This window comes from Cydia pomonella, chromosome 22 (genome assembly GCF_033807575.1).
Source record: "Cydia pomonella isolate Wapato2018A chromosome 22, ilCydPomo1, whole genome shotgun sequence".
NCBI lineage: Eukaryota > Metazoa > Arthropoda > Insecta > Lepidoptera > Tortricidae > Cydia > Cydia pomonella.
Window position 1 is genome coordinate 1,363,355 of NC_084724.1, and position 27,457 is coordinate 1,390,811.

At 39.0% G+C, this 27,457-nt stretch overlaps 1 protein-coding gene across 1 annotated transcript in view; it reads right to left on the reverse strand.

The window, feature by feature from the left end:
• Positions 1-7,392: 7,392 nt before the first annotated feature.
• The window catches only part of LOC133530402 (uncharacterized), a 312,356-nt gene continuing 292,291 nt past the window's right edge, over positions 7,393-27,457 (reverse strand). Inside the window, exons 3-17 of the mRNA XM_061868311.1 lie at positions 27,018-27,141; positions 25,535-25,692; positions 24,835-24,926; positions 23,133-23,311; positions 22,513-22,658; positions 20,339-20,487; positions 18,767-18,864; positions 16,432-16,616; positions 15,566-15,744; positions 14,961-15,098; positions 14,704-14,859; positions 11,847-12,004; positions 11,530-11,660; positions 10,424-10,567; positions 7,393-9,397 (exon numbers count right to left, since the gene is read on the reverse strand). Coding sequence (XP_061724295.1) covers positions 9,312-9,397; positions 10,424-10,567; positions 11,530-11,660; positions 11,847-12,004; positions 14,704-14,859; positions 14,961-15,098; positions 15,566-15,744; positions 16,432-16,616; positions 18,767-18,864; positions 20,339-20,487; positions 22,513-22,658; positions 23,133-23,311; positions 24,835-24,926; positions 25,535-25,692; positions 27,018-27,141 — 2,123 coding nt within the window. The 3' untranslated portion in view covers positions 7,393-9,311. The remainder of the gene's footprint in view (positions 9,398-10,423; positions 10,568-11,529; positions 11,661-11,846; positions 12,005-14,703; positions 14,860-14,960; positions 15,099-15,565; positions 15,745-16,431; positions 16,617-18,766; positions 18,865-20,338; positions 20,488-22,512; positions 22,659-23,132; positions 23,312-24,834; positions 24,927-25,534; positions 25,693-27,017; positions 27,142-27,457) is intronic.

The window sequence follows — 27,457 nt, forward strand, 5'->3', positions numbered from 1 at the left end:
TGGTACAACCCAGCTGAAACGTCGCATTTACGGCAACGCGCATGTAATGCCTCTGGTGTTGCAGGCGTCCATAGGCTGCGGTGACTGCTTACCATCAGGTGGGCCGTATGTTTGTTTGCCACCGTCGTGGTATATAAAAAAAATGAAATTATATCGCGCTAGCCAGTTCACATCATTAAATATAAATATGAAAACTGTTCATCAATTATTCAGAACTGTGATGTCACAAATTAATGTGAATACTCGGTTGTATAAAGTACATAATAGTACATTACGATACAAGTGCGAATTACATATTTGCACATGTATCGTACAACGTTTTACAGTACATATGGTCCTTTAAATGTTCGACACAGTAACGTAATATGCTAATTTTCGCACTAGTGTGGTAAAGTAGCACCATATGTACTGTAAATAGCTTTATGTAAAGTTTATTTTGAACAAGTAAATAGTAGTATAAATAAATAAATATTTTGGTACAATCTCACACAAATTGACCTAATCCCATATTAAATTATATCATGCTTGTGTTGTGGGTACTGGAGAACGATATAAATGATTGATCCTTCCGGCCGATCTCGATCATGGCGACCTAGTGGATTATTCGATGTTTATGCCATTGTGGTTTCTTCCTATTCGTGATTCTGCACAATATAAATCCCACACAGCTGAATTTTATCATATGCGTTATTCTTCACAGTAATTCATTCTTCACAATCTTATTTCTTCCTATTCGCAATACTACATAATATGAATTCCACGCAGCCGAATAGAATAACGCATGAGATAAAATTCGGCTGAGGGAATTTATATTGTGTAGAATCGCGAATAGGAAGAAACAAGATTGTGAAGAAATAATATTGTGGTATTCATATTCTGCAGAATCGCGAATAGGAAGAAACAATAATGGCATAAACATCGAATAATCCCTCGTAGTTAGCCTGGCGCTCGTGCGCCTGAAGATGACTGACGTAGCCGATTTTCGAGGTGAACCCCCGAGCACATTGATGGCACGTGAGGACACCAGCTACGTAGTGGTAGTGGACGATATAAATAATAGAGAGATAGACGACAAATACCTAGAAAGTTTTAATAACAAACAAATATCCGTGCTAATCACACAAATAACTTCTTACCTTTCCCGGGATTCAAACTTGGAACCTCCAGCTTGGTAGGCTCACTAGTAACTAGGTTACAGAGGATGAGTTTGAGAGCTGATTACTTATTACTTTGCCTCATCGAGTAAAGGAACTAACTCAACAAAAATACAATAAAAAATCCTAATGGGATTTAACAGTCGACCGTAATTTAAATTGTTTACAGCTTCGTCTTAGAACGAAAAAAAAAGCATTTGATTTGGTTTGATTGACTTTTTCATGATGTGGTCAATCGATCATTACATGTAATTATTGACACATCATAAAATGATCAACTCTAAGATATTTATATCACATTAATGGTCTCGTCGGAAGATCAGCGCTGACCTTCGGGTCAGCATCATGCTGAGGCGAGTCCATTTCGTGGTAAACGGTAAACAAGGTCAATATGGTTTAATCTTTTCTTTGTAATATATATATATATATTTCTGTATATTATTTAAATTTTACCAGGAAATAAATTAGTTATAGCTATTTATGATTTATGATTTGAAATTATTTATGATTTTATGTATATAACTGTATATAATGTAATATGATATTATATCATCATCTAGCACCCACAAAACAAGCCTTACTGAGTTTACTGTGGCACTATTCCAATAAAAAAACTGGGTATAATGAAGAATCGGCTTCCTGGCTTGTATTCGACACTGTATTTCAACGGATTATTTTGTGACAACACAACTTATCGTATAGTTAAATTTATTGGTCTACAATATATCTAAAATCTGTACAAATTACAACAGGTCAATCACCTTTCAACTTATTATAGAGTATTTTAAATCTTTACATTATTGATATTACGGCATTGTGCTTATTAATGTCAGGTTTTCGCCGAAAAAATATATTTACTTAGTGACATGTAGGTTTTTTCGTCTTAGGACGTTCTTACTCTAAAACATAATTTGACTGAAGGTAAAATAGAAACCATTTACATCATCTAATATAAAACTAAGAACAATAAAAAAAAAAAAAAGTATTCATAGCACTCATTAACATAAGATTCTACAAAGTCGTGTAGTGTTTTGTTTTATCCGATGACGTTGACAAATATCCCTTCGGCTCTCGGACTTTAATAATGGTAGACAACTCCGACACTAAATCAATTACCTAGCTTGGTAGCTATAATATATTATACAGGTGGACCCGAATAACACAACGTTATTACTAATCATCAAAGTTATAGGTCCTATTTTTTAATTTTATTATTGTTTATTATTAGGGTCTAAAAGGAATATTATTTCATTCTGATCAGTCATTTTCTAAGAACCGGTCTCTCGGGTAATAAGAATGGGGCCAGTACAGCGGTGTCACGCACACGAATTCGAGCCAATCGTGCAGTCTAACGCTACAATGCGATTGGTCGCAACTAGTTGTGTTAGATTGCAGGATTGGCTCGAATTCGGGAGAGACACCACTGAACTAACACTATTCATAGTGCTTGTAAGGCCCGATGATCGTTTTTGTAACAGAGACTTACGTGCCAATGCGAACGTGTACTGCCATCAGAATATTTGAATCATGTTATTTAGTTATCGTGCGTCTCGCTCGCGCCAAAACATATACGGACAAATGCGAGTGAACTGCACAATAATTGAATAACACCGGTTAGATGTCATTTTGATATTATAAGCCGCAGAGATAAGATAACTGAATGCCCCCCGCCCCCACCCTGCATAGAAACTTGTATGCAGGAGGGTTAGTTATCTCTGCAGCTTACTGTACATTCGAAAAGACCTGTTAGACGGGAATAACATTCACAAACAACATATGGGATCTGATTGATATGCGTTTGTTTTCTTAGAATTTTATGACTTCAGAATTGGAACTGAACGTTTTTTTTTAATAATCCAAATACAAACACAATACGTCGGGTGAAAATGCGTTTGTGCCAACGCCACTTACATTGGTTTGCAGGAGAGCGAAAAAAGCAATAGTAAAACCGGCCAAGAGCATGTCGGGCCACGCTCAGTGTAGGGTTCCGTAGTTACTCTTCCGTCACAATAAGCTAAACTGGAGCTTAAAGAATAGTAAATTGTTAACCAAGGGATGAAACGGTACCTTTCACCCGAGTTAAACAAATAGGCAAATTTGCATAATCAGTACCTAATTAAAGTAAGTCTTTTTACTATGAAGGGAAAACTTTTTGCGATAACTCAAAAACAGCTAAACTGATCATGTCCGCTATAGTTTTCATTTAATGTCTTTCTTAAGCTCTACTTCCACGATTTTTTTTCGTATTTTTTGGACCTATGGTTCAAAAGTTAGAGGGGGGGGGACACAATTTTTTTTTCTTTCGGAGCGATTATCTCCGAATATATTCACTTTATCAAAAAATGTTTGGTGAAAACCCTTATTAGTTTTAAAAGACCTTTCCAACGATACCCCACACTCTAGGGTTGAAGCGAAAAAAATTTTCACCCCCACTTTAAGTGTAGGGGAGGTACCCTACAAAAAAATATTTTTAGGTTTTATTGTACGACTTTGTCGGTTTTATTGATTTATATATCCATGCCAAATTTCAGCTTTCTAGCACTAACGACCACGGAGCAAAGCCTCGGACAGACAGACAGACAGACGGACATGGCGAAACTATAAGGGTTCCTAGTTGACTACGGAACCCTAAAAAACAGGTTTAAAAAACCGCAAATTTAGATCTTAAAATAGTTCTGTGTATATTAACGAACGGATAATTTTGTATTGTGTATTTTCAAATCAAAATAACCATAGCAGAATTTTGAGAGTTGTTTTTCTGGACCAACATCTACAGTGGCGCCATCTGGTGAGCACAAAAACAAACAATCGAGTCTTAAAGCAACTTACCTACAATTTATTAATGAAATAACGAATCTAATGCTTTGAAATTGACTTAGGGTAAGTTTTGAGACCTCTTGAAGATCAGGTTAGTCTGAATTGGACCCAGGACTCTCCTTATAAACTTAAATAACTAATTTAATCCGTCGACAACCCTTTGTAATTAACTAGTAAAGATATGACTAGACTTTTAAATTCGTTTGGGCCTAGATTTGAAAGAAATATCATGAGATAAGTAAACCATTTTAATATACATAGATTACAGGTTACAAGCAATTTAGAAAACTAAATAGAAATATGTCATTCATATCTAAGCATAAACACAAAAGAGAAAAAAAATATACAAAACCTAAAAACATAAAGGGGAAAATACCACGAAATGATATAATATCCCCTTGTGCGACAAGATGCCTCGAAATGGACACTTTCCGACAACCGCGCATCACACTACCCTTTGCCGCGCATGCAGCGGCCGCCATTTTTAGGGTTCCGTAGCCAAATGGCATAAAACGGAACCCTTATAGTTTCGCCATGTCCGTCTGTCTGTCTGTCTGTCTGTCTGTCTGTCTGTCTGTCTGTCTGTCTGTCTGTCCGAGGCTTTGCTCCGTGGTCGTTAGTGCTAGAAAGCTGAAATTTGGCATGGATATATGAATCAATAAAGCCGACAAAGTCGTACAATAAAATCTAAAAATTAAATTTTTTTTAGGGTACCTCCCCTACACTTAAAGTGGGGGTGAATTTTTTTTTTCGCTTCAACCCTAGAGTGTGGGGTATCGTTGGAAAGGTCTTTCAAAACTAATAGGGGTTTTCAAGAAATATTTTTTGATAAAGTGAATATATTCGGAGATAATCGCTCCGAAAGAAAAAAAATATGTGTCCCCCCCCCTCTAACTTTTGAACCATAGGTCCAAAAAATATGAAAAAAATCGTGGAAGTAGAGCTTAAGAAAGACATTAAATGAAAACTATAGCGGACATGATCAGTTTAGCTGTTTTTGAGTTATCGCAAAAAGTTTTCCCTTCATAGTAAAAAGACTTACTTTAATTAGGTACTGATTATGCAAATTTGCCTATTTGTTTAACTCGGGTGAAAGGTACCGTTTCATCCCTTGGTTAACAATTTACTATTCTTTAAGCTCCAGTTTAGCTTATTGTGACGGAAGAGTAAGTACGGAACCCTACACTGAGCGTGGCCTGACATGCTCTTGGCCGGTTATTAATATTGAAAACTTGCCGCCTCGAGGCTGCGCGCCGCACGGTACGAAAAGCTTTGCCTTTGCAATATGCTTTGCCGCTCGAGGGGATAAAAAGCACCTACGCCCATGTTTAAAGTAATTTAAAAGGTGATATTCAGAGAACGACTGTTGCGGTGTCGATTTCCTTGGGATATTTGTTAACGCATTACTGCCGAATGGTAAAGTAAGGACAATAAGCACGAAGGATTTCGTACATTGACCCGTCTGCTTTTATCTCTATCGCATGCACGTAATTATATTGCTGTCGCGCTCGCACAGTGTCATTGAACGCCGGAGTAGGGGGGCGGGGGGGTGGGGGACAATATAATAGAGATGGGAACAGAAGGGTCAATATATGAAATCCATCGTGCTTAGCGTCTTTTCTTTTAGTCGTAGTTGTCGCTCATGAAATACGAAGTTTCGTGAACCAAACATTTGCATTGGTAGGATTGGTCCTTAGGGCCCTAGGATTGATTTAAGAAGTGGAACTACCTGGATTTATGATGTAAATATTTAGGATGGGCTCTGAACTATATGTTGACATCTATATAATTTAAGCTACCTAGGCCAAATTTGGTATTGTGTTCGTATAAATCGGGAATGCCGAATTCCTTTATGGTATCATATTGACATCACCAAGTAAAAACAAAAAATGCTTTTAAATTCGTCTTCACGCCTTAACCGCTGAACCAATTTAGTTAAAATTTGGTAAGGAGACAGTTTGAGTCCTAAGGAAGAATATAGCAGTCTTTATTCCAAAAATTATCCCTTAAAAGTGTGAAAAGGGAGAAGAAATTTGTATGGTGAATCAATAACCGCTGAACCGATTTAGATGAAATTTAGTATAGAGTTATAGTTTGAGTTGCGGGTAGGAACATAGGATAATTTTTATCCTAAAAAATATCCCTTAAAAGTGTGAAAAGGGAGGACGTTTGTAAGTGGAATCAATAACCGCTAAACCGATTCAGCTGAATACTACGTCTACATCTTTGATTTAGTTGAAAATTACACCAAACTTATAACCTGAACTTCAACAATTATTAATCTCAGACGTTCCCGACGATGATAACCCTCCTACCCTACCAAAAATCTGAGTGGATTCACTTCTTAAATACATCTTAGAAACACAAATATTATTTCGTCCAAAGGAAATCTTTGGTTCAGAGAAAGCCGTATTTGGCATTTATATGTAGTGTAGACACACGACTATTTGGAGGAGATTGCGGAACTCAACTCTGGCGCAGATACACAGTTAAAAAACGCATAAAGACTTTTCTTATAATTTACAACACTTGAAACTTCTAACGATTTCAATACTAATGAATCCTTCCGTGCATATTTGAAATATTTAATTGAAAATCCCTAAGGCCTATTTATGAAGCACCTAATAAAACTTTGTCCATTGTCGGCTTCTATTTAAAAACATTGTACAAACAATCTTATTTTAAAAGTCATGCAAACATTTTCCTCTAGGCGGGCCAGGGCAGATTCGTATTGAGACAGTTTCGTTTTTGGGCCCGAATCTGAGTAAGCCCGACTCTGTAGAGGCCAGATTCGCCATAGGTATCTTTCTGAACAAAACAATATCGACATACGACTTATGATATAGAAGTCACTTTCTTTTTAAAACAATTTCTGAGTAGGTCAGATTCGTATATGGTCCCGTGACATGACAGTAATACGTCTGATTGGTAATAAGTTGGGATCGGATTTATGCAGTTTCTTATCTCATCCGATTAGCAACGATTCGATTAAAATATTAAGCAGATTCTTTTAATGATGAATTCTGGAAATAACGCTTTCTTATTAGGACAGATTTTATGATTTTATTTCGAAAAGGTCAGGTACAATCAGCAGATATCTGAGATACTGGCCACTTTAAGATTAAATATGATAAAGTAATTAATAGATAGTTCTTAATGACAATGTCACAATGGTTATGTGATTTTCTGACCTACTCAGAATCCGGCATTATGAGAATCTGAAGAGCTAGGAATTTGAGATCTTAATAACCTGACATCTTAGGAACTTGGATAACTAATAAAATGCTCTATACATTATCGAACTTACTCAGAATCAGAATTAAATAGAAACTGGCAACATTAGAGTCATACTTACTCAGATTTTGGCCTAAAACTCAACTGGTTTAATACGAACCCGTCTTGCCCCGCCTAAAGGAACATTTTCGCATTAATAACGATACTCTAGTAATTTGGTTTAGTTTAAACTTGGTTCTTATTAATTCTAGAAAGTGTATTGTCCAACAATTACTACATTTTTTACACGCCGAAGTTCCCTTTTCACCATCGCATTTGACGTTCACCTAAAATGCATGAAATTTAAATTTAATATTGTAATTAATATTTTTCAGCTCCTGATAACCGATTAAATTTCATCGTGTGGTGCATAAGCAAGAGTGTTCGATCTAGTGCAATGACTCAGTCTTTCTCATAGTATGAGTCCTTTTTATTTGGCTAGTCTCGAGTATTTGTAGTACGCTTTTTTGCATTACCTCTGAAGTTGATTTCAAAAGGAATCCAGTTGAACTTGAAACTGGATGTTCCTTTTTAAATCAAGATTCATGTTTTGAGTTTTCAGCTCCAAACACAATGGAAAATAAGTTTTCGGAAAGAGATAATTTTTGGTACAAGATTTTATCGCTGACTGTACTTTTCTTTCCATAATTCTAAAAATCCCAAACACAATTAGGTTGCGTTGTTCTATCACAGAATTCCTATGGCCACCTCTCGTCTCTATCATCAGATCAGCTCGATGGTACCATAATATTACATTGTCACCTGACTTACATATGTATGCAAATTTTCAGCTTCATTGAAAGTCGGGAAGTGGATCAAATTTAACTTGCAAGATTTGACCCGTACAAACTACATAGTTACATTGCAAGTTAAGTAATAGCTTGTAACAAAGTTCAACAGAATGCCACTAAAATGCGCCATTGGACAGTAGCGATGGTGAAACAGGAGACTAACAAACAAGCCTCAAACCAAGCCCTCGATTAGACACAAGTCTAGAATCAAAGAATAATAAAACCTTGAAGATGTCGGCAACCGCAGTGAAGCCTTTTTGTTTCATTCTGAAATAGGGTGACTGTTAGAGATATTGGCCCTTCCATTGGCTACGCTTAATAAATTAGAAAGAAACAACAATAGAAGTTTTATTGTTAAGAGTGGCCAATAACTGTAGCAGTCACAACTAGTTTCTATACATTGCAGTAGTCCATCTAATCTTACTCAGACAGAGTGAAAGTACCATAACCCTTTGTGTGTCAGACGCCATTTTGTATATGTCTGGACGTATGCTGTACTCCCGCTGATGTCAGGAGAGAATATTAGCTTGTCTGCCGGTGTCCCGCTGCGGGACAATGTGTAAGTACTCTTTCTTGATGGAAAGCTGAGTGCCAAAAATTGGTTTTGTACTGCTCTGACATATAACAATGCTAGACAAGGATAGGCTATAGTTGGTCAGTATCAGTAATAAACTTTATTAAACTGTGTTTAATTGGGCGATGGTGTGTTGGCCCACCCAACGCCTAGCAGAACTAGCCATGTTTTCCCCTCCCGCTGCGGGAATTCGGCATTTTTTAAATATAAATCACTAACACTCTTTGCAAAGTTAATTTGGTCTCCAGTCTTTATTAACTCTAAAACGTTAGCTTGGTACTTTAGTCATATTTTTAGCTCCACTTTTGAAAGGTATGCTTTAGGATTCTAGGCTTTAATATTCCAAGTCTAGAACCTCATCGAATGCTATCTATTCGGCTCCACATCTGCTTTAACCACCACCCTTTTTCTATAATCCGTTTCACAAAAACACCTCTGTACACTTTCTGGGTACACTTTATCCACCGAGGACCCAAGATTCCTTGGCAGTGTCTTAGATCTCTTATAAAAGTCACTTTTTAAACAATAGTCATAAATCAACTTTGGTCCTTCGTCAAAATACTGACTGTAATAACCGTCATAATCTTCAAAAGATACGCTTTTCGTGTGGTCATAGAGGCAGCCCTCCGGGCGGTGCCGGGGGGGCAGGACCCAGGAGGGGGGCGGAGTCGGGGCCCAAGGCGGGGGCCCCGAGGGTCATCCTCAGCGAATCGGCTTGGAGACGATGATGACGTCGGGCGCTGAGCGGGTGGTTTCCGAGCTCATGGGTCGACGGTCGAATTTCTTTTCTGTGGGATTTGAAAAACGAGAATATAAAGAATATACATACTTACAAATCTTAAAAATTCAAAAGGTTTTTTCGGGAGAAATTTGAAGAAAGAAACGCAGTGCAAGCATGGATCATGATCAGTCACCAAGATTCTTGTTCTGAATGTCCGATGTATATTTTTTTTATTAAATACACCGCTTTAAGTAATTATCTACTGTTTGTAGAAAACCAAGTCCTCATGTCCTTTCCGCATCTTTAAAACTCGACTGAGGTTTTAGTCATTGAGTGAGCGATATAGCGAGCATAGCGAGGCAATGAGTTCTCGACACAAAAAATGCACAGCTTAGATCACTCTCATTCAATCGATACTGACGTTTATCTTCCTTGAAGACTCGATTGACAAATTAAGATACTCTGAACTCTTAAGTGGAAGAGTCTCATCTCATAAAACTGGATCATGTTATTCTAATGACAAAAATTTGTTATAAATAAAATAAATGCGGAATGCACATCAACGGAAGCCGTGGATATCAAGGAGAAAGGCCTTTGACCAGCGTTGGGGCACTTTAATAAGCTACGTAGAATACACAAGAAGGGAAGAGAGGCTCGGTAGAAAATGAGTGGCTCAAGCAATATACGTGTAACGGGTTTGAGTCACCGTACCCAGCAATTTTCTACCGAGCCACTGTTCCTTTCTTAATCTTCTTACGTTTGATAGAATTTTGCGCCGTGACCTGTCTCCGTAGTTCTGTAGTTATCTCCGAGGTGTTGGCGGACTATTAGACAATTTTGTACCTTAAGAGGAAGGTACTAAGACTCATGTTAGAAAGACTCCTGCGGGAGGACCTGCCTCAGCAGTTCTACAGTTATCTCCGAGGAGTTGGCGGGTTACTAGACAATTTTGTACCTTAAGAGGAAGGTACTAAGACTCACGTTAGAAATACTCCTGCGGGAGGACCTGCCTCAGCAGTTCTATCGTTATCTCCGAGGTGTTGGCAGGCTATTAGACGATTTTGGACCTTAAGAGAAATGTAAAAAGACTCACGTTTGATAGACTCCTGCGGGGTGACCTGTCTCAGCAGTTCTATAGTTATCTCCGAAGTGTTAGCGGGCGCAGGTGAAGGTTGAACGATGGTGGCGCCCGAGTAGCCGAACGTCGAGAACCCGCGGCTGTTGGACGAGTTTGTTCCTACGAGAGAGGAAAATTATTATAAAGTCACACACATGCAGGGCTTCACATAAAGCGTGTTTTTTTAAACCTTTAGATATAGACACTTTGCGAGATGAATATCGCCGGGTCAAAGGCAAAACCTACTATCTGCCAATAGTTTGTTGAACGGAATAGTTGGATATGCCAAAGGCAGACCCAACTATTTAGAACATCAACTATAACGAAATATTTGGTTGAGCCTTTAACCCAACGATATAAAGGTTGTAATGAACAACTTTTACTATGGGACCAACCCCAAAATCTTGAAAAAAAATTGACTGTTTCAATGTAACATACATTCTAGCTCATCACGTGTCGATATTTTTTTTTATAGAAGCTAATTTTTTTTTGTAATTTTGAGGTAAGTCCCATAGTATAAGTTGCTCAGTGTGACTTACATGTTACAAAATTTGGCTAAGGGTTAAAAGATCTACGGGGTAACCTATACCCCGGTGTACCTATATTAAATAGGTATATAATTATGTATGCTTAAGAAAGACAAACCGATGTCTCCCGCTCTCGTATCTAGGTATAAATGTATTAGGAGTAAAGACTCCTGAAATCCCTTATTACCGAATTTAGGAGCGGTGTCTTGGAATACGCTCTCTTTCGTTTGACCGATGGACTTCTTAGTGACTGACATCTGGCAAGTCTCTGAATTCCTGCTTCACTTCTGAAATCCCTTATGGTGGTTATGGTGGTGAGGTATGATGTCTTGGAATAAGTTCTCTCTTTTCTGAAAGATGGACTTCTTAGTGTCTGACGACTGACATGTCTCTGATCTCCTTCTTTTTTTCCTCCTTTACTCCTGAAATCCCTTACTTACCATCGGAGCTAGGATCCACCTTGAATAAGCTCCTTCTCGTCTGACAAATGGGCTCCTTAGTCACTGATACGACTGTGATCTCCTTCCTCTTTTACTCATGAAAACACTAACTTACCATCAGAACTAGGAGCAGTATCCATTTGGAACAAACTTTCTCTCGTTTGACATCCAGATTCCTTGGTATCAGGAGCTCCCACAGAGACGTCTCTGATTTCCTTCCTTTCTTCCTCCTTGGAACCTTTGCTCCTGCAAAAGTCGTATTAATTAAAAATAAGAAGACAATGAGTACATACACTAAAAAAACGAGATAACTGAGTGTCTCTTCTTTCTTGCTGGCATCGCTCCATCTAGTTCCCTAGTACTCTATCCTGATATCCAATAAATAAGGTTTACAAAGAGATCCGTCTCAATAAGGAACTGGTGGGTATTTACCTGAGTGACTCTTCTTTTTTGCTGGTATCGCTCCGTCTCGGCCTTCCCTTGTACTCTATCCTGATTTCCTCGGTTGGGACGGGCACGCTCTCTGGCCAGTCATGGTTGCGGTCCAGGGAGGTGTCGCGATGGAGAAAGTCGGATTCGATGCTGCTTGACTGGAAGAAATGGAGACATGATTTTTTTAAAGCTAAAGATTGGGTTTTAATTTGTGTAGCACCAATTACTAAACCACTAAACCATAGAGAAATAAGTAAGCACTCCTCCAGTAAGGTGCTCACTCCATACACCAGTATTCCTACCAAAACGCTTATTTTTGTAGGCGACATCTAGCGTCGAGTAGCGAATTTATCTGTATCAGTGTACCTTTAATAATATGACAATACGATACAAGCCATGCGTCTTCGTGAATGACACGACCTTATAATTGAGATCGTATAATTGAGATTTTTATTTTTTTGTTTTGATCGGTGGCATTTGATGACTTTTTAACGTCAAAGGTCAAAGGGTGTGCTAGCAATTAAATCAATTAGCACTTTTCATTGAAAATCCGCAACATGGTGGAGGCAAAATAAGATTGTCAGGATATTCTGCAAATATACAGGGATATATCTACATGTTTTGTTCCAACGCAAAATCGAATTAGCGGCGTCGCCTCGTCACACTGAGGTCAGATCCTCAATTCTAACCCTTTTCAATATATTTCCTCAACTTTCTCCACCTTATGTCAAGTAAAGAAGGTCGCTTTTCCAATAACGATAGCATGAGAAAAAGAATCCTATGGAGACATTTATCCCTTTCTGAAATTAGATGACCTTTTCACGCCATGGGATCTAATGGGAAATATTTTTGGTTACATTTATGTGTAGGCCTTTTCAAGACCATCCTAATTTTGGTTAAAATATTGGACAGGCGCGGATAGGGACTTGAATAAGGGTTTTTCATCACACCAACTGGTAAAAGCCCTATTGATTGTTCAAAAACTAAACAGAAAGTTGCATTTAATTTGAATTTAAATAAGACTAGACCCTACTTATAGTGTTGTGTTCCTGCCGGTGAGTAAGATTGCCAGAGCTCAACGAGGTTGCGGAGTGTTAGGGTCGGCAACGCGCATGTGACTCATCTGGAGTTGCAGGCGTCCATAGGCTACGGAGACTGCTTACCATCAGGCGGGTCATATGCTTGTTTGCCACCGACGTAGTATTAAAAAATCCACATGTGGGACAAAGTAATCAGATGCAAATTTTTATTTGTTTCTTATGTTAGCTGGTAGAATTTACTTTTATTTATTAATTTTTTATTTATTTATTTCATCTTTATTGCACAAAAGAAAACCTTATAGTACAAAAGGCTTAATGCCATGAGGCATTCTCTACCAGTCAACCTTAACTTTTAATGATGATTTTGAATGATAATTTTTTTTATTACGATTTGGATTGGATTTGGTTTGACTGTTTTTATATCTCATAGTCAGTGTTTTCGTAGCGTTGGTGTGATGAAAAAAATTGTGTTTCACTCGGGGGCAAAGTTTGTTTAACCCTCGTGCCTTGAAACCCTCGCAACGCTCAAGATTTCACATTTAGAACAACTCGCTACGCTAGTGGTTAAATTTTGGAATCTTTCGCTTGCTCGGGTATTAATGTTAGCACGAGTTATACAACAACTTTGCCCCCTTGTAAAACACAACTATTGAGGTCGGCACAATATAAGCCAAAGTAACTTACCTATAGATAGATAGATAAACACTATTCATTTGCACATTATACATATTAATTACAAGGAGAGATTTATGAAGCTTATATTTTCAGTTTAAGTTTTCTCTTCTATGGTGTTCTGGCTTATCCGGGCCGATTTAAAGTACAGTTTAGTCACGGTTTGGATTTCAACCAATTATATAAATAAGTTTAATTACATAAATACTGACAGGCAGGCATGTACTTAATACCATTTTGTGCAGCATCTCTAGTGTCACTACTCTATAGGTTCTGTTAGAATACCAGCGCTGCCGGCCGCAACTTTATGATGGGCCAGCGCCTATTCTTCGCACCATCATATGGCTCGACCTATTTTCATCCATTGTTATTTTTTTTTGTTTTAGAAATAAGATAATGCATGCATTTGTTTAATGTTTTTGGCATGTTTCCATTTTGTTTTAAATTTAAAATTATGTTTTAAACTAAAATTGGCTCTAATCTAATAATGAGGAGAACATGAATCTAGTATTTAGTATGGATTGGGCATGAGTGGTGGGGGAACTGACAGAACGGGATAGTCTTATGAATCTTTCAGTAGGAGCAGCAGAGAAAGCGCTATTATTGTTTATCCTTGTCATAGTCTCACTTTCCCTTTCTGTCTAGTTCTAAAAAGTCCTAAGTAACGTAGACGTTTTTTGTTAACCACCGTTCGACCAAATTACGTAGGTTGTTTTTGGTATGTTGTCAGGAATATTAAAACGTGTTTTTAATGTTGTCGCATTGCATATGTTCTGTCATCCACGGGTGCACGCGGTGTAGCACATCTATACGATCCTACCATCTATGGAGGAGAGTAAAGTTCTCTACCTATCTAAGAGTAGGTAAAGCTTTTGCAATCATAACCTCACACATTCCAATCTCTAAGTCCTATTTACGTTTGTTCCCTTCTGCTTTTACATCTCGTTGGTGTGGTTCTCCGGGTCTATCCAGGGCAGTTGGGTCTCCGTTAGCTACATCATCTACTTACTTGCCGTTTCCTCTGCTGCTTGTACAATGTACATCTAGTTGGTGTGGTTCTCTCGCTCAGGCTGGCTCAGGGCTCCGGGTCCAAAAGGTTCTAGTCCAGGTTAGTTGGGTCTCCGCTAGCTACATCATCTACTTACTTTCCGCTTGTTTCTCTGCTGCTTGTACATCTCGTTGGTGTGGTTCTCTCGCTCCAGGCTAGCTCGAGGCTCAGGGTCCAAGAGATTAGGGTCCAGGGTTAGTTGGGTCTCCGCGAGCTTGTCCAGTCGATCTTCGCAGGATTTGGCTAGGTGCTCCTGAGAATAAAAATACAGTAAATAATAGTCGGTGTAAAATATGGTACAAAAAATTCATAAAACAGTAACAAATATTCGTGAAAACTGCCACTGGCCCTCACTTTGATATACTTGTGGTCCTGGTGCAGCTTCCGGATGCATTTGAAGAGGAACACGAGACTCATTCCGGACAGGATCAGGGAGAAGATCACCAGGATCACCAGGATGTGGGGCTCCTTCACCAGGGATTGCGCCGCTTCCTAAAAACATGGTATTTTAGCACAATTATGGCCATTTCTATGTATTTTAAGTTGTACAACATTTCCGTGAGACACAGAAATAATACATTTATACAAAAAAAACGGGTCACTACACTATTAAACGGTTCTCCTAAGACGAAAAAAGTGTCTCCAAAATTTCATAGATGTTGAGTTTGTCCGTTTGGTTACGGTCATAGTATTGAAAACATCACCATACCTACACACCAAAACATAAGGGTATTTTTTCTCAAGAAAGGAAATTTAATACAATTTTTGTTTGTCCGTTTTGTTAGAGATAATACTAAAAACGTCAAAATACGGGACATTTTTTCTCAAGAATGATGGAAAAAGCTCGCGATACTGCGACGACTAAGCTTCAGTTCTTTGGAATTCCTCGAGAAAACTCCAATCCGCAGGTGGAATGTGTTTGTAAATGTGAATTTTTTGGAAGAAACTTTTGAAGTTACCTTGCAGCTCTCAGAGTCTTCGTCCGATTTGAGCCTGCAGTCAGCGATGCCGTTGCACGCTAAAGTGGAGTCGATGCATGTACCATCTTGGCAGTCCAGTTCCGTGGCGTCACACGACTCTGTCAACAAATTAATGCGATGCGATGCGGTTACTGTCTCCATAATAATTACAAAAAAACCTGGGAACGATCATAAATTTATAGCAATAGCAACGATAATTGGGTTTTTGATAAGGGAACTCCCTAAGTCTACTGCTGTCTACTTATAAAGAACATTGAAAACCTAATAAAAAAAACTTATCATGAAGGAGCCTTCAGAGTGCGGAAGGAAGTGAAATGGGCCTGGAAATGCCTTGTAGGTGGCGAACATCCTGACGTACATGACGTGGTTTTTAGAGTAGAGATCCCTGAAGCTTATAGCGAAAATTAAAGACTTAGTAAAAGAAACTTACCATCCCCCTTCACAGTCTGGAAGGAAGTGAAATGGGGCTGGAAATGTGATGCCTTGGCCTTGTTGGTGGCGAACATCCTGACGTACATGACATTGCTGCTAAAGTAGTGATTTCTGGAGCTTATGACGAAGATGGAAAACCTAGTAAAAGTAGGTACCTATTACTCGCGATCCCCTTCAAAGTCCGGAAAGAAGTGAAATGGGCCTAGTAATGTGATGGTGATATGATGATGAATGCGATTACTGGCTCCATAATAATACAAAAAAAAACACTTCCAAAGAAGGCTGCGAGCGATGACAAGTATATAGGAAATAATAGGAATAGCATGGATAATTGGGTTTTCGATATATGAACTGCCTACCTGTCATTGAATTTTGCTCCGTTATTCTGCTGTCTAGTTATAAAACACGAACACCTAATAAAATAAACTTACCATCTCCTTTCAGAGTTCGGAAGGAAGTGAAATGGGCTTGGAAATGTGACGCCTTGGCCTTGTTGGTGGCGAACATCCTGACGTACATGACGTTGCTGGGGCCAAGTCCGTCATCCTCCACCTTTGTGGTCACGGGGTTGGCCACGGAACCACAGTAAAACGCTAGCCTGTGGAAAAAAAGCGTTTGAATAATTTGAACCCTATTACATATACGGCGTGTACATTCAATATGGGTGACTATTTAAACAGTATTATAAATTTTGTTTAAAAATAAAATGAAAATGTTAACTATAAAAAAATAATTCGTCCAGTAATGTAAAGCAAGCAAGCTTTTTCAAGTAACTGTAAACAATTGTTGGCAGTTAGTTAAAAAAGCTCGTATCTCGTAATGTCATATCATATTATGTCTCGTAATGTATGTAGTAGGTACATTGCTGCTCGGTAAATGAGTCATAATGGGTCATAATAAAGTGTTAACCACTTTTGCTACCAACGTTTTCGTAGCGCTACGCTCGTAGCCGATCCCAGCGTTTTCCCGCTTTGTGAAGGAAAGCGACTACGAACAGAGAACTCACCGAGCGGTTTCCCGGTACTCAAAGTGTTAATAAGTTTTTGCCAAAAATTTAATTTTTGGTACAAGCTTTTATCGCTGAATGTACATTTTTTTCCACAGGCAACTAATACTCATCGAGACAATTATAAAAACCTCAAACACAATTAGGTTGCGTTATTTTATCACAGAGTTCCTATGGCTACCTCCTGTCTCCATCATCAGGTCAGCTTGATGGTACCATAATATTGCATTGTCACCCGACTTACATATGTATGCAAATTTTCAGCTTCATCGGAAACCGGGTAGTGGGTCAAATTTAACTTGCACGATTTGTCCCATGCATACTCGTACTAACAGAGCAAGTTAAATAAAACCTTGTAAAAAACCCCTTAATTCATTATTACACGGATAAATTCTTTTCACCACACCAACTGGTAAAGGCCATCTTGATTGTTCGAAACTAATGAGAAAATTGCGTTTTATCCACATGTGGGGCAAAGTAATCGGATGAAAATTTTGAGTAGTTTCCTTATGTTAGCTGGTAGAATTGACTTTTAAATGATGATTTTGGATGATAAATATTTAATTACTTCCATTTGGATTTGATTTGGTTTGTTTTTTTTTTGGTATTTCATAGTTATTATTTTCTTCGCGTTGGTGTGGTGAAAAATGTTGTGTTTCACTCGGAGGCATAGTTTGTTTAACCCTCGTGCCTTGAAACCCTCAGAACGCTCAAGATTCCACTTCACGAACCACTCGCTACGATCGTGGTTCAATTTTGGAATCTTTCGCTTGCTCGGGTATCAATATTAGCACGAGCGGTTAAACAACAACTTTGCCCCCTTGTAAAACAAATAATTATTATTGATTTAATTTATCGCCCGTATTAGATTTACACAATGTAGCTATAGCGTCTGTCCCACCGTCCTAATTATCTCTAATCAAATTAAAATCATTGCTAAATTGAACAGAGTTGTGTTTGTTTTGGTTCGTCAAAGTTTTAAACAAAACTAATTCAATTATTTTCTAATACCATTAAGGGGCTACCAGGCCAAATTCGCTGTTTTTACGTCGCTATATAGCATGCTTAAATGTAATATAAACAATTCAGTTCTGTACGCAGTATTTTAGCTTAGTAATTGTTCTTTAATTAGGTATACTGATATTTCAAAAGATATACCGTATCACAAGTAAATATTTTTTTCGTGAACCGTTTTCTTGAGTTAAAATCCGTATAAACTACCTTATTATAGAACACTTAGACATGAAACTTTAACCAATTGTGAATAATTATGTACACTTCAATCACGTCTACTGATTTTTTAATTAGGTATATAAATAGTTTTTATGAAATTGATACTATTCAATTTTGTGCGTTGCCCCGACGCGCGGGTGTCTGCGCGGGCGACGAGGGGCAGTCGGCGCTTGGCCGTCGGACGGGAAACCTGTGTCATACGACGCGACGCGCGCGCAAATATTATCTGTGAATTGATCGTCCTATTTTGACTTTTGAGAATTTCGAGTGATAGGACACCGTTTATTTAATTTTTAAGTGAGCGAATGGACGCAATAATTTGTTTGCTTGTGCAAATTCAAATTGTCATTGTGAAGAACGAGAAGGAGGGGTCGAGGGAGTTGTAAAAAATACTTATTTTTTTACTGAAATCGCAAATTAGCAGTCGTACCAAAATCCAATTTTGCTTGGTTGCTGCAAAAGTAACACGGTACATTAAACTATTGTTTATTACTACTAACTATACTTACTTGTGGTCAAAATTAGGTTCCGCACCAAATACTTGCACCAGGTTATCCTCACACTCATTCGGAAATGACAACTTGTATTCAGTGAAGTTTAAGTAGATCTGAAATAAATACAATAAGATTTTTTGTCAAAAGTTTCTTTTTGGGACAAGCTTTAATTGCTGATTGTACTTTTATTGCAATAGTCAACTAATACTCATTGAAACAATTCTATCAAACCCACAATGAGGTTATGTTGTTTAACACAGAGTTCCTATGGTCACCTCCGGTCCCCATTATTCATACCTCGTACTAATAATATTGCATTTTCACTCGAACTTACATAAGTATGTACAGTTTCCGCTCAATCGAATAACGGGAAGTGGATCTAATTTAGCTTGCTTGATTTATCACATAGGCGAAATAGTCTATTTAATAGGTACATTCCTCCTTACGTCAAATAAGGGTCGGCTGATGTTTTTATATGTGATTAAATGACAAAATTTTGTTGTTACATACAGCGATCACAGGATTAGCGATACCGGCTGTTGTAGGTAGTTCTATAACAAGGTATATCTACCCGTTATTATTTTTAATAAACCAGTTGTCATCTGAGCTCGGTGTTTGATTTACTACATGGTGGCAGCGGTGGGATGACTCACTTTACGAATAACTCCTAACTGTACCATTCTATCTAGCTCTTGCCGCAATTTATCATGTAGACCTATCGGTACCTTCCGAGTGGCACTAATAACCGGCTGAACAGTCTCATCCACCACTATGTGGTACAGCCCTGGAAGACAGCCTAGCCCTTCAAATAAATTACTATATTTAGATAAATCTACCGAATAAACACGTTTAATTAACCCTAACTCGGTACAACTGTCACGCCCCAGTACGCTTTCAGAATGCTCATCATCAGCTATTGCAAATTTTAGTTTATAAACTCGGTTTTTATAATACCAATCCATAATAGAAACACCTTTAATAGGAATAACATCGCGAGAATAAGAAAACAATCTCGTGCTCGGTTGGTCTACAATCAGTTTTGGGTCACAACCTAATTGCAAATACCTGTGATAAGATAACATATTTATATCGGCACCACTGTCAAGTTTAAAATTTTCCGGCAATGTTGTATGGTTCGGAGTGCTGGACTGCACTAAAGAAGCATGAACAACAAGTGTATACGGCAGAGATGATAATGTTGAGATGAGCAGGTGGGGTAACACGCCTGGATAAAATCCGAAACGAATATGTCAGAGGATCCTTTAAGGTAGCCCCAATAACCGGCAAGCTGAAAGAGGGGAGACTCTCGGATACGGCCACGTAATGTGAAAGGAGGAGAGCTACTCTGTAAAGACTGAGCTCAACATCGAAACAGCCCAGGGGAAGCGGCAGGCCACCTGCCACGTGGTGGTCAACTGTTGAGAGGGATCTAAGGGCCCAAGACATTTCGCTAATGACAACGGGACAGAAGGTCCTGGCGCCGCTGCACAAGGAGGTCCGTCCCCAGATGAACTGGGAATATGGGCAAGGACAAGAAGAAGATCACTGGATTAGCGAGGGTCCATATTACCGAGGCTCTGTACTCACCCTCGTGTTCGCGGGAGTCTCGATCCTCCACTGGATGTCCAGGGTGTTGGGGCTCTCTTTGCGGCAAGCGTCGGCGTCCTCGTCTTCAGACGCGATCCAGCCAAACTTTTCGTCTTTTTTATTTATTATGCAGGATTCGGGTATTTCTCCTGTGAAGGAGAAATAAATTATTCGCATGTCTTTACCATTACGGAACAATGGTGTTCCCGGCATTTCGGTGGCATGCGCGGAGCCGAAGCCAACACGTAAAAACTCTTTTGACACTTTAAAGAGATATAAAGGTTACACCGAGCGGATGCTGTCCTTGCCCGTGTCATGGTACCCACGCAGAGACAAGGACACAAGGACTATTGAGAATTGATGGAATCTAAAATGAACAAGGTTATTGGGTGAAAGTGATGGACTAAATACTGGGCTATTGGATAATCAAAAAACCGAAAGCCTGCCTAATAAAACGGTAATTTTATTTCCGGCAGACGGTGACTCGCACTTGGCCCCCATAAAAAAGCGTCATTTAGGATGGTTCAAGGTCAAGGGCAACACCGGTGTGAGGACTGAGGGTAGAGGAGGTGATTTATTTATGACATATTTTTATATAAAAAACTGGGCAAGTGCGAGTCGGACTCGCGCACGAAGGGTTCCGTACCATTATTTATAAAAACGGCAAAAAAAATATGTTTGTTGTATGGGAGCCCCCCTTGAATATTTATTTTATTCTGTTTTTAGTATTTGTTGTTATAACGGCAACAGAAATACATCATCTGTGAAAATTTCAACTGTCTAGGTAACTATCACGGTTCATGAGATACAGCTTGGTGACAGACGGACGGACGGACAGCGAAGTCTCAGTAATAGGGTCCCGTTTGACCCTTTGGGTACGGAACCCTAAAAACGTGATTGGAATAAGATTGAGCACGTATTTGGTACATGAAATGACATTGTCAGAAGTGTAGTATGAAGGTTTTTTTTAATGATATAGGTGTCAAACAAGCAGACGAATTGCTTGATGGTAAGCAGTTAACATCGCCCATGACACCTGCAAAACCAGAGGTATTGCAAGGGAGTTACCGGCCTTTGAGACAGGAGTACGCTCTTTTCTTGAAGGTTTGAAGGTGATATCGGTCCGAAAATTCCGGTGACAATTTGATTACAATAAGGCGATTTGTCTGCTGCTACTGGTCCTGTTTGCCTCCTTTAAAAATCTGTATTAACTTTTGACAATATCATTCCATGTACGGTCAACCAATTTGATTCCTAGGCCAATATAGAACCATGTCATAATGACTTCTACGACAGTGCTTATTGAGTGATGCATGTCATGTATAGACTATAGTCTGTATCTTTAGGTATTTAAAAAAAGGTAAATAAACAATTTGTACATTTTTGGGTAGTTTTAATATTTATTGGTTAACCAACCAAATACAAAACCGCCTGGATCTGTCACTGAACGACCTGACTTTAAACCTACATTATTTCATCATGTAATGTTTTCATCTACCCTCAACTGCCTTAAGGAGCCATTTCAGGGTAGATTTTGTTTACCTTTTTTTAAATACCTAAAGATACAGACTATAGTTAAAGCGACAAGGTTCTATAGTGGCCTAGGATTCAAATTGGTTGACTGTACAGTCAAAATATTTAATTTATGATCCATTTCGTACCTTGTCACAGTAACAATAGTATGAGGTCTCTAGCGACTTTCATGTTGTTTTTCACTGTGACAAGGTACGAAATGGTTCACAAATTAAATCTTTTGACTGTAGCAATTTATTCACAAATGACATAATATGTAATTTTTAATTAATCGGTACATTGAATGACTTAGTCATTTATGTGCTCAATCATATTATAATCGTGATTTGATAATATTACTGAAGACTTATGCTATTAGGCTGGAACTCGATATTATAATCTTGAAGCCGAAGAACTCAACGAGGGGGGGCGGGTTTAGGGTCGGCAACGCGCATGTAACTCCTCTGGAGTTGCAGGCGTACATAGGCTACGGAGACTGCTTACCATCAGGCGGGCCGTATGCTTGTTTGCCACCGACGTAGTATAAAAAAAAAACTCGATGCTGTCGTTCGACTGGAGCTTCAGCCACAGGTATGGTTCGGAGGAGGTGATGGTGGTGGGAAGCTGTTCTCACCGAACTTGTATAGTATAATATTACTCACGACTCATGCTATTCAGCTGAAACTCGATATTAATCTTGAAGCCAGAGTACTCGATGATGTCGTCCAGCTGCAACTCCAGCCACAGGCACGGACAGGCTGACGTCATGGTGGTGGGAAGCTGTTCCCACCAAACTTGTATAGTATAATATTACTCACGACTCATGCTATTCAGCTGAAACTCGATATTATTCTTGAAGCCAGAGTACTCGATGCTGTCGTCCAGCTGCAACTCCAGCCACAGGCAGGGACAGGCTGACGTCATGGTGGTGGGAAGCTGTTCCTACCGAACTTGTATAGTATAATATTACTCACGACTCATGCTATTCAGCTGAAACTCAATATTAATCTTGAAGCCAGAGTACTCGATGATGTCGTCCAGCTGCAACTCCAGCCACAGGCACGGACAGGCTGACGTCATGGTGGTGGGAAGCTGTTCTCACCGAACTTGTATAGTATAATATTACTCACGACTCATGCTATTCAGCTGAAACTCGATATTAATCTTGAAGCCAGAGTACTCGATGCTGTCGTCCGACTGAAACTTCAGCCATAGGTAGGGGCCGGCGGACGTGATGGTGGGGGGAAGCTGTTCCCGCAGAACTTGTATAGTATAATATTACTCACGACTCATGCTATTCGGCTGAATCTCGATATTAATCTTGAAGCCGGAGTATTCGATGCTGTCGTCCGACTGAAACTTCAGCCACAAGTAGGGGCCGGCGGACGTGATGGTAGGGGGGAAGCTGTTCCCGCAGAACTTGTACGCAGGCAGAGCGTAGCCGAATTTCCCGTCTCTTATCTTAAAAACATAATAATTTTAGAAAATGGGGACAAATAAAATAAATAAATGTTTCTTTATTTCGGACAAACAATGTATCCATAGAGTGTTAGTACAACAAGAAAATATCTTAACCTAGTATTAGTGCTTATTTATAAATATAATTTAAATAAGATGAGCCAATTTATATCTATATTATAAATTGCGCAACACTTTTAATTAGCTCGGTCCAGTGCTTTAACATGGGACAATCGAACCTATTAGCAATTTCCTTTAGAATGCTGTTGGGACTACATCTCACACGACTTAGTAATGAGACTATATTTTTCCGTAATATAGTCTGAAAACTATCCGTGCGAGCTGCCACAAACATACCCGATGCAGAGCACCTGCTAGGCAGCCCCATCAGCATTCTAAAGGCATTGTTGTACTGTACGCGCAAGGCGTTGTAGGCTCGTTTCGTGTACCGGACCCACAGGCTGCTCGTGTACAAGGATTGACAGTATGATTTAAATAACGTGATTTTTACATCACTTGAGCAACGAGCAAACCTGCGGGTAATCATGTTAGGTACTCCGAACCGCCAACGCCCTGCGCTCCCTTTCGATGTCCAAGTCATCCCTTAGGTCGCTCGTGAGGATGTGCCCCAGGTATTTTACCTTATCTACAACCTTTAATGGGCTAGAGTTCAACAAAATAGGTGGTACATGGTATGGCTTGATTTTACCCGCATTAAACACCAAAACCTCACTTTTTTTAGTGTTGTACTCTAGTCCATGGGTCAAGGCGTAGGCTTCACAGTGGGCAAGCAGCTGCTCCAACGCACTGACAGACGGGCTCAGTAGCACCATATCATCGGCATAACTTAGGCTATTGACACAAGTGCCTCCCACATAGCACCCAGCATGCATGCCACTCAGCCCGACTATCAGCTTGTTGATATATAGGTTGAAGAGCTTCGGTGAAGTGATACCACCCTGTCTTACCCCACATTCAAGCCTATACTCACCGGATAAGCTGCCCGCCCATCTGACCTGGTTTACTTGATTGCTGTACCAGTGCCTAAATAGTCCCACACACTCCGCCGGTATACCTGTCTCACTTAATTTTTGCCAAAGCAGATCATAATTAACTCGATCAAATGCCTTGGACAAATCGAGGAAACAGGCATAGACGGGGGTTTTCCTATCAGTATAATACAAAGGTGACTATACGAAAACTTGCATTTCAATAACATATTTTTATCGGAACTACCTATAAGTAATGATTTCAAGACATTAGTTTAATAGAAAAAAAAAAGAGCACGCTTTCATGCGACTAATAATGTTTCAATCAGAAAATTTGACTTTAAGTTGGTAGGTAATGCTAATGAACTAAAATGCTGTAGGTATAGGTATACCCCGTACAGAATTTTATCTCGCACACTTAAGCAAGAAATCTATTGATTTTATGATGTCCATAGGAGAGAAGCCTTAACTTATACAAAATAGTTTTTGACCCAAACAGTTGATATAGAAATATTAAGAACAACAAAAGTATTTTACCTCTAAAAAGTCGTATTCGCACTTTGGCGGACGATCTTCCATATGAAATTTGTCGACAAATGACAGAACTATCACTTGTCCACCACCACCGGCTGAAAAATAAACAAACTTACTATTATTTACAATTTTTTCAAAAAACAAAGTTTTAATGGTACTTACAATTAGACCAGGATCTCTAGAACTGTGTCGTATGCATGCATAATTATTAGACTGCAGTTTGACTTCTGATCTTTATAGACTTCAAAAAACCCGATGTTGCCTTGAATATCCACATTATAAGGTTCATACATTTGCCGTTTAAGAAGTTACACCTTTTTCACAAATCGGACTTATATGCTTCTAGCTCTCAGCGTGATTACAAACCCGATTTATATAAATTAATATGAACTTGAAGTACGTTTGATTTTCGTATTTAAATTTCGTATTTTTTTATGGCATTTGCCTTTAATTGAAATGTGTGAAATTCTCTTAAAACATGAACTTACCATCTATAGAGTATAGACGTAATGCATGTGGTATGGTTCGAGTATGTCAGTTTGGTGCTCGGGTTGCCCTGGTCCTCAGCAGTGGGGTTGGACACAACTAATATTTAATACAACCCTGTAGTGTTGCAGGTGTCCGTGGGCGTCGGTAATCGCTTATCATCAGAATTATCCGCTCGTTTGACTTCTATATCATAAAAACACAAAAAAACACTCACCGTCTATAGTCGTAATGCACGTGGTACGGTTCGAGTATGTTAATTTGTCACTCGGCTTGCCCTGATCTTCAGGATTCATGGGGTTGGACAGCGCCCGCTTGCCGGGTTCATACATGAAGGGGGCACATCGAGGGTCGTCTGATGTGTCCCGCTTTTTTCTAGAAACAATAAGTAATTATTAATGATGTGGATGATATTACCTAAGAAGTGTTATGACTTCGATGTCACAACGCCATCTGATTTCTAGAGTCGGCAACAGCGCGTACTCGTTCACGCCATCCAGTGGAGGTAACATATTATGCTGCCGCATTTTAATGTATGGGATGGAAATATCTGTTTTTAGTTCATTTATTATTATATTATGTATTCAGAATTTAAAATATTCTGTATTTGTATAGGCAAAGGCAAAGTGTCTTGAAAGATTCATTCAAGAAAGAAAGATCGGAATGATAGAGATTTAATACAATAAAAATATTATTTTTTGCTCACCAATATGAAAAGGACCTACAAATTAAGCACATAACTATGGTAGACAACTGGTGGTCTTATCGCTAAAGAGCGATTTCTTCCAGACAACCCAACGCGCATGTAACTATTCTGGAGTTGCCGGCGTCCATAGGCTACTGAGACTACTTACCATCAGGCAGGCCGTATGCTTGTTTGCCACCGACGTAGTCTTTAGAGATCTTTTATATCTCCAACCTGTTACCATATATGTGTCTAGGTGTGTTTGGTATACAGTAAGATTTCTAGTCTAGCATTGGTCCCTTGCTAGTGGTCACCTATATTGTTTTTGGGGATCTTTCATATCCGCTTATCTATAATATGTCCTGGCGTGTTTACTATACATGAATAGTGCTAGTCTGGTATTCGTCCCGTGCTTGTGGTCATATATTGTCCTTGGGGATCTTTCGTATCACTGAAATCAGTGATACGTATCAGCTTATCAAACGTAATCAGCTTAAATAAGCTTTCACGATTTTTACACATTATTACTTATAAGAGCGACTTAATCGCATCACATCGCGTATAATTAGAGAAGTTTTGAAATTTACTTACGACGTTTTGAGGACGGCATTGTTCCCCTGGTCTCGGAGAAGACCGGCTAAAGTTATTGACATCAACATCTTCTAGTCGCGTGAGTTTTCGAACTACCTGTACTTGGTCTTGTTTATAAATTTGAAGGTTTTGCGCACTAGGAATGTTATCTAAATACATAAGTAATAATCTTTCGAATCTCCAGCCACTTACCTTTAATGTGTCATGTCGTGTTTACTATATAGTAAGTGTGCTAGCCTAGTATAGGTCTCGTGCTCGTGGTCAGGGTTCAGATTGTCTTTGGGGATCTTTTATATCTCCAGCCGCGTATCTGTAATGTCTCATGGCCTGCTTACGGCACAGTAAATGAACTATCCTAGTATTCAACCCATGGTCAGGAGGCAATCATTGTCTTTAGGGATCTTTAAAATCTCCAAGCACTCACCTATATTGTGTCATGGCGTGTTTACTATGTAGTAAGTGTGCTAGCCTAGTATTGGTCCCGTGCTCGTGGTCAGGGCTCAGATTGCGACCATGATCAGCTGGTGCGGTTGTGCCGATTATGGAAGCTGGAACAAAGAAAAGATTCAGTTATTTTATGCCTCCTATTTTGAAGTGAGTTTTCTGTAAATGTCACATGGGTTTATTTATATATACCGGGTGTTTCCTGTAACAGGAGCAATAAATTAAACTGTAGACTGAACTCCTGAAACTCACCAACATTAAATAAATAAAATAAAATAAATAAATAAATATTATAGGACATTATTACACAAATTGACTAAGTCCCACAGTAAGCTCAATAAGGCTTGTGTTGAGGGTACTTAGACAACGATATATATAATATATAAATATTTATAAATACTTAAATACATAGAAGACACC